This window comes from Notothenia coriiceps, unplaced genomic scaffold (genome assembly GCF_000735185.1).
Source record: "Notothenia coriiceps isolate Sejong01 unplaced genomic scaffold, NC01 NC01_scaffold00037246, whole genome shotgun sequence".
NCBI lineage: Eukaryota > Metazoa > Chordata > Actinopteri > Perciformes > Nototheniidae > Notothenia > Notothenia coriiceps.
Genome location: NW_011369947.1, coordinates 10952632 through 10961307, shown reverse-complemented (window position 1 = coordinate 10961307; position 8676 = coordinate 10952632). Strand labels below are relative to the sequence as shown.

The window sequence follows — 8676 nt, the reverse complement described above, 5'->3', positions numbered from 1 at the left end:
TACAGCTAACCAAGACTGCTAAGCAACACGGTCCTGCTGCTGGCCGGTCCCCGTCTCTTCTCTCTCGCCCTCTCTCTCCCGTCTCTCTCTCTCTCACACACACAAATGCGATATTTCCGACACACACACACACACACCACACCACCCGACGACCACCCACACACCCACCACACAACACACACACTAGAGCGGAGCTTACGATGACACAAAGCGCACTTTTATTTCCCTGTCACCTCTCTGATAGGTCTGTGTCTTGCTCTGTTGCATTCACTGAATACGGGAAATTACATTCTGCGTCCTCTGTCATGCTGGAGGTTGAGGTAAAGCACGGTTAATGTATTAGATTATTGAGGTAAGAATTGTCGGGGCTACAGAAAAAACATTCGGTCGGCGGCCAAATATTATTTACCCCACGATGTGGAATTTATTGGCTTACATATATAACAGAATTAAGCACAGCGGGAGCAGCAATAACCGTCAAATAATAATTCCAGACGCGGGAGCTCGACCCTGCCTGCCGCTCGGCGGGTCGCTCGCAGCAGCCTTCAGCACCCCCTTCCGCGCCCCTGAATACTATCGTTCAATTCAACTCCCGCTCTAAAATACTGCTCCTCACATCCACGTTGTGCTGGCCGTATACACACATATTGACTAGACCCTGTCCTTGCTAATGCACATCGTTCGACCGCCCTCGGACTCCGTTCCTACTCTCCTTCCTAGCCTAACTAACACTCAGTCACGCTGGGTACTACAAACTCATGATATGTCAACTAAACACCAATTAGAAAATCCTTGAAAGGGATGTGAAATATAGTCCTCCATACAAGTCCTCTTAATTACACTCATTAGTGAAGACTCACACGCCGTCATGATATACTTTATAGGGATCCTATTAATAATCTAATAACTACAAAAATATGAAATTTCAATTAACATTGCTTTAACCACTACGTGTTCCCCTTCTATATCGTTTGTGCACCGTTATGGTGTAAATAGCGCCTATTACCAATTGGTATTAGAATAACAAGTCAGCTGAATTAGTGTTGAATACTGCCAAAGAGACGTATTGTGTGATAAAAGAAATGGTAAGATGGTGGGTTTAATTGCTGTATACTTTATGATCACGTCACGAGTTTTCAGGTTGTCGCAGTTCCTCATGTTGTCTAGACGTCTTCTCATCAGGCGCTCCTATAAATAGAGAACTACGGCGGCGCTGCTACCTCGTGATGTACAATGTAAGGCCCGAACCCCGTCGATTACCCATGCCGTTATACCCACCCCTCGCCCTGCTCTCTCAAACATGCGCCAGCACGCCTCGCCCTCACCCCCTTCTTTTCTCTTTCCATAAAAAAAATGTTTCTCGGTCTGCTCTCTTCTGTATTTGTTTTATGATGATTGTGATGTAGATGTGAGACTGGGTTCGGAGAATTGCACCGGGGAAAATCCACGTATCTAGCCACATTTTAGATGGGATTTTGTTACACTTACATACGTTTGCGCTGTACCGGAACAACCTATAAATGGAGCGGGGACATTGGGGTAGCCAATAAAGTACGACACCCCATTAAACCCGTTAAACAACATAACAGAAAAATAATCTCCGCCTCGCCGCGTCCGTAGCAACACCTTCCGGCTACCATGACCAACTCGCTTGTAATGGACACAATTTTTCTCCGCTAATCTTCGTAATAACTAGCAAACTAAAGCACTCCTCGCTGCATCCACTGCACCGCATAATCCTGACAATAAAAACCCTCTCATTTCTCTAGCCTCAACTGCAACTCAATAGACGCCTTTTAATTGGCCCCTTAACTCTTCCATCGGCCATGCTTCTTTTTCTGCAGGGAGCCACCTTTCAGATCCACATACCATAAGATCGCCAGCTACTGGAAATTGAATGGGAAAAAACACGTAGGGATCTGTACCAATCTTCAGAGGCTGTTTTTGTAGAAATACTAAACGGTCCCAAGTGTTGTGTGACACGTAGTTGTTCACCGTTTTTTCGTGAAGACCTAGGGTTCGAAAACCGATTCAAACATCGTGCTATGGTATCACTACAACCAAGCTCGTATCTCTACTTAGTAGAATGCAAAAAGACGGTCGTCGTCCTTTAGACGCAATCTTTATCCTGCTACCTGCATCATTTTTATGAGCAACAAGCAGCAAAAACATTTCATACATTAACCCAAATATTCGACGGCTGGTTTTAACATAACATGATCCGTACTTTATTTAGTTCTCTCCAAGTTTATACTTTTTGTGGCCATCGAGGCTCTCCCCGGCGCATTGTTAAATCAGTTTTAAAATTGGCTTATTAATGCCATTTGTGAAAATGCATTCTTCATAATCATGCAATGAGCAGGTAACATTTTATTTATGGTATTTATATTCCCATATTTCTCTCGCTTCTTCCCTTTCTGCCAACGGTGTCGCAGTTTCTCGTACTCTCCGTTGTTGTGCCTAGTGCGCTACCGCATCGGGTTACGAGTTTGCGTGGCGGACCCACATTTTCCCCGCTCAAGCCAAGTTAGTATTTTATAAATCGCAAACATTTCGTAGAAACTGGCGTACGCCATTTTTTTAGGGTGTATCCCTTTATAAATGAGGTCCCAGATCACTAGAGAACACATTCTATTCAAATGTTAAGGTTTTATTGTAGAATGCACTGAGGCTAATGCGTGGGAAAGGAAAGTCTCACTGTAAGTCCAATACAGCGCAACATTCAATATACTTTAGACGTAAAGCAAGGTAGTCAAATAGTGCAATCAATATTGATTCAGTGGTGCAAGTCAAATTCAGAAATAAGTATATTTAAAAAAGAATAAGATACAAGAGAATGAAGAATTAAAAGCTGTACAGTAGAATTCATATATTTTAATAATATATAAATATATATATTTTCTTTAGTTCATTTGTTCTGTTTTTAATTCAGCAGGTCAGTCAATCAATCAATCAATGTTTATGTATATAGCCCAATATCACAAATGTTACATTTGTCTCAGTGGACTTCACAGTTTGTACAGAATATCAGTATGACAACACGACATCCTCTGTCCTTAGACCCTCACATCGTACAAGGAAAAACTTCCAGAGAAAACCCACAGTTTAAAGTGAAAAATGGGAGAAACCTCAGGGAGAGCAACAGAGGAGGGATCCCTCTCCCAGGACGGACAGACGTGCAATAGATGCCGTGTGTAAATTGAAAAAAAAAGAAAGGTGAACCTATATGTTCATAAAATAGTGTGTGTGGGCTTAACTGTGTGTATTAAACTAAAACGGAGCATTTTCTGTCAGCTCTGATTTAATTTCTGCTTTTTTAAACTGTAGTATGTGCTCATGTGTTTCAGTGGGGGCGTATAGGCTCCTGCCTGAATATGCTGAGTGAAAGGCAGGTTTTCCTATCAATAAAATCATTTTTTAAATCCTAAATATCTTGGTTTCTTCTTCTCTAAGGTCACATTGTCCTTTCGTCTTACATATTACACTTAACTAAAAAACCTTCATATTGATATTTATTTTATTTTGTATTTATTGGCATTGCATTTGATATTGAGGAAATCCAAATGCACCAGTCAGTAATCAGGTTACATTACTTTTATATTGTGATACCTAGATAAGGTTGCTGATAACATTTTATTTGACTGGTAACTAGTAAATGTAAAGGCATACATTTTGTAGTAACCCTCTCCCCCCTGTGTGTAATTCAATTGTTCCTTTTCTCCTCAGCTGGTCAGATCAAAAACCTCCTCAACCAACCCGGGCTGAGACAGGAGAGCTCCGAGCTGAAGGAGAAGCTGTGAGTACTGACCTGGGACCAGCAGCATCCTGGGTAATATTTCAGAGTGGAAGGATCTTAATGTGTGTGTGTGTGTGTGTGTGTGTGTGTGTGTGTGTGTGTGTGTGTGTGTGTGTGTGTGTGTGTGTGTGTGTGTGTGTGTGTGTGTGTGTGTGTGTGTGTTCCCCTGCAGCCAACAGCTCCAGCACTACACCAACCAGCTGGCTAAAGAAACCAACAGACACCTGAAGGAGCTGGGCTCCCTGCCCCCCCCACTGTCTCCATCAGAACAGGTCAGCCCTCACCAGTGACGTGTGGTGAGGTCAATGGGCACAGAGGCACTGGCTAGTATCAGAGCCACAGTTATAGACATATGAGCCCCATAGAGGAAGCTTGAATTCACCATTCGATTGGGATGACTGACCTAATGGTTAGGTGACCGTGTGTTTCATATCTCATATTATAATTATTTAAAAAACACACATAGGCCTACAGGTCAGTATTCAATGACGTCTCCCCCTATTTGAAGCAGAGTTCTGCAAATTCGGCTATTTTGTGTATAAAATGATCGCAATCAAACAATTACATTTTGTCATAGATCAGTTGAAAGATGTAATATTTATATGTATATCTTTTTTTACTTTCTGTAAATGCTACTTTCATTGAAGTGGGAGAGGCGGCCTCCCCTGAGCGCACATATCTGTACAAACTATCGCTATATCAATAAATCATTCAATTGAGATATATCAACATATGGATATGTCAGTAAAATCATAGTAGGGCAATGAATGCCATGATAAGCTTATTCCACGGTCAGATCATTGTTGATGTGTCATCAAAAACCAGAGCTGCGGATAGCTTCAGGATGAGAGGGAAGGAGAAAAGAGAAACTAAATGACACTGCATGTAACCAATAGCATACTAATGATGAACGTTTGGTCACAGTCCAGAAAAGTACAAAAACTAAGAATGAAATAATTTAGCTCGTTAGTAAATTACAACACATGGCGTAACCAATTACTCACCACCACTTTGTAGCAAAAGCATGGTTATTAGAAGCCCACTTTAATAGGGAAAATACAGAAACAAACTTACTGTAGGGTTTTAAGTGAGACCATTACATCATACCACAGGATAGGAGTCTGCAGGGCCCAGCAGAGGGCGATCAAGTTAAAGGAAACACAAAATATTAACAATCTACAAAACAAAAGATATTAAAAGGAAATTGACTACTTTAACTGGAGAAATGCCTTGTAAACAAAATGGTCATTGAATATGGTGACTTCTTTTTCAAAGAATATAGCATTTGTGGTGATTTTAATGTATGTAAAAAGGATAGAATAAGATTGCGTCCTGCAGAGAACGCTGCTCATACTGACATACTTCAGGATGTGAAGTGAGAGTGGGCTGGACTTTTTTCCTGCATCAAAATCAATCTCTGTCTTTGTCTTCTCATGGTTTTATTCACGTTACAATTACAAACCAATGTATGAGAGTTCTCTTTTTTTTTAATAAATCTTTTTATTAGTTTTCACACGGATAGCGAACAGACATTTTCAAGACATTACAGTACATGTAAAATACTGTGTTTTCCTAATATAGATGACAAACAAACACAAACCCCATTACCCCGCAATCTCATTCACACAAACATACAAGGGGGAGGGGGGGATAAGGAAATAAAAAGCAAAATAAATAAAGGATGAATATTAAATAGTATTGCAAAGAAAAGGGAGGGGAGGGAGGGGGGGTGCTCTGCTGATAATTAGGTATTGGGTTCTTCATCAATAGTAAGGGTGTCAATTGTTTTGCGGCTATAGATGCCATGTCTTTTTAAGGTATCAAGTTGCGCAGTTGTTCTGTATCGATTAGTAAAAGTTTGAAGTGAGTAACGAGGTTTCTACATGATAAAAAAGTTGGAAGCGAGGGAGCGGAGGAAAACACGTCTACTCCTCACTCTTCATTCCGGAAGTCTCCGTATGACAGTACTCTTTATTTATATTATATATCCAGCCGATTCATCTTTGTTTACTAGTTGATCGTGTAGTTCACAGTGTTTTGAACCATCTGCTGATGAGTTACAACTCCTTGGCTGAGACACAGACATCTTTCAAATTATAATGACTTGATAGCAATAATTATAGTGGACATAATAAAAGAAGAAGGTCAAGTTAAATTAAAACAAAACTAAACGCATCGGGACATCCATGTTGCCTGCAGTCAAGATATACTTAAAAATAATAACAGACCTTTGAGATGCTCAATAACTCCAAACAGCAGATTCAGACATGTCATCACCAAAGTTTTGACTAAATGTTTTTGGGGAAAAACAGCAAAAATGAAAATGAGAGATAGGCTGGTGCTAGCCAACTTTAGAATGTGTAGTAAATAACTAACACCTTGAAACATTTTAAAACATGCAGGGAGCCAGTGGAGGGACTAAATGAAAAATAGACTCAGGGCAGGAGTTCTGGTTAACACCATTCAGAGCTTTACATTAGACCTGAACTCTAATGCAAAATGACAGCCTTGACCAAATGTTAAAAAAGATTCCTTTCTTTCTTTTTCTTCCAGAGGCAGCAGAAGCTCCAGAGGGAACGTTTGATGAACGATTTCTCCTCAGCCCTCAACAACTTCCAGGTGGTTCAGCGGAGGGCGGCGGAGAGAGAGAAGGAGTCCGTGGCCAGAGCCCGGGCCGGATCCAGAGTCCTGGTGAGTTCTGACTCACTGTGAACAAACAGTTAAAGATTACTCTTAACCCTCCTATTGTCTTCCCCCCCTTACTTTGGTGTTCGCAGTCAAATGTGACCGGTCCTGTTTTAACTGCTATTACATTAACACTAAAACCCTTAATCATCACCAAATTTCTTTTAACACCCTTTCAAATTGTACATATTGTTCAGACTACTGGTATACATGTACAACTGCAGTAAATATACAAAGAATAGACACTGAACATATCCATCCATATGGGGGGATGGGCACATAAGGGTTTGTGTGTGTGTGTGTGTGTGTGTGTGTGTGTGTGTGTGTGTGTGTGTGTGTGTGTGTGTGTGTGTGTGTAACCCGTTGCCTCAAACTGTTTTGACAGCAGCCTGCTGTTTTACTATCTCCCTGCGGCTCTGACACAGCGTTGAGTCTGTCTCCATCACTGTGTGTTTTTTCTTCTATGTGTGTGTTACCGTGTGTAACTCATCAGTTTATGATGTGTTTTGGCAGTACCCCGCTGTTTAAGTGTTTTCCTGTGGCTCTGACAAAGTGTCAAATCTGTCTTTCTACTGTGTGTTTTACGGTTGTGTGTGTGAGTGTGTGTGTCCGGATCCCTGCTGTTTGATGGCCTCCTGTGCTGTTATTGGACTCCTTGTCTGTCTCTCTCTCTCTCTGTGTGTCTTTTCCTCCACAGTCCAACCTCACTGAAACACAAAAAAACAAAAAACTGTTACCGTTGATTATCCACGATTATATCAAAATTATAGAGACACATCTGAACAGTACATTGGAAAAGCATGGAGCTTTGTGAGGCTACACATAGATAAATGCTAATGTTGGAATGATAACTTTCTCAACAGGATGATTTAGAAGGCATAATGTGTCGGGTCAACTGCTTTAAGTGGTCATATGTAACACTAATCCATGTCATTAAAATACATCTTGCTCTCTGGAAAAAATATATTTTCCTCAAATGCTGAACTACCCCTTTAATATTTAATACCAACAGAGGAGTATAAAGAGAGATGGCAAATTGAGACATTCTGGAAAGCTTGAAAAAGCACTGCTGAAACTTTTTCAAATAATTGAATTTATGATGTACAGATTTACTGTTGTTCTCCTGGACATGATGAAGTGCGGAAACATCAGGCGAGTAAATCAGCCGGCTGGGTTCATAATCTTTGAATCAGTTTCTGAAACGTTGACTCACTTATTTCTCAAGAGGGGATTGTTCAAAGACAAAATAAAAAAATCCAATCCAATTTTAGACCCACAGCTTCAAATAAAACCATGCTACTTTTTCTAATTATATTTTTAGAGAACAAATGGACTAACGACACAGTTGTAGAATTGCCCAACAAGAAACTAACGGAGTTGTTAAAGTAAAATGAGTTTGTTTTGTCACAAAAATAATTAACTTGTGGTAGAATATAACACGTTAGTTTACTTTAAGTACTTTTTACGGGAAATACTAATGTTGTTTATAAATCATTCTGAATGCAGGACCTTTACTTGTAACTTGTGTGGCACACATGATCCCAGCAGAGTCTACCCCTCTGTCTTTGACAGAGCTGCTGATCTAAAAAAGATGAGCCATATTGCTGCCTCTGTCTAACATTTATTATGACAACTCTAGGGACTATAGTTTATTTTACTCTGCTCATCAGAGTGGTAGAGCGCAGATGCTCAACATGCACAGTGACATATATGACATTTAGACAAGGAAAGATTCAGTGCATCATTCAAGATCAAAAGGCTGCCCTCATCCATCAATTTAATCGTTGCAGCACAAACACATAAATAAATAAAAACCTGACCTCAACGCCACATGCTTACTGCCTTTTCCAGCTTCTGTCCTCAGGGAGGCAGTACATATCGTTCCATCAATGGGTTTATTTCACAATGACTCTGAACCTAATCCCAGACCCCTGAAACTATGCATTGTTACTTGGACATGTAATAGTTCTTCCTTCCTGTGAAATATAGTTTATTATCTGAAATGTTTCACTTGTGTGTATAATGCTAGGGTTAAGCTTAGTAATGTCTATAAGGGTCAGCGTCAGGGGCGGATTGGCCATCTGTGTGTTCTGGAGAATCATAGAACGGCCGGTCGTCAGCGGGCCGTTGGCGGCCGGCTCGGTTCACTGACGGCCGGCATCGGCCTTTATTTTTTGACAGTTCACAAGCGTCAA

The 8676-nt window shown here is 40.7% G+C and overlaps 1 protein-coding gene across 1 annotated transcript in view; it reads left to right on the top strand.

Moving 5' to 3' along the window:
* Positions 1–6508, top strand: part of LOC104966394 (syntaxin-12-like) — a 15611-nt gene extending 9103 nt beyond the window's left edge. Inside the window, exons 2-5 of the mRNA XM_010795579.1 lie at positions 466–476; positions 3727–3796; positions 3969–4068; positions 6350–6508. Of these exons, the coding sequence (XP_010793881.1) occupies positions 466–476; positions 3727–3796; positions 3969–4068; positions 6350–6508 (340 nt within the window). The remainder of the gene's footprint in view (positions 1–465; positions 477–3726; positions 3797–3968; positions 4069–6349) is intronic.
* Positions 6509–8676: the final 2168 nt, after the last annotated feature.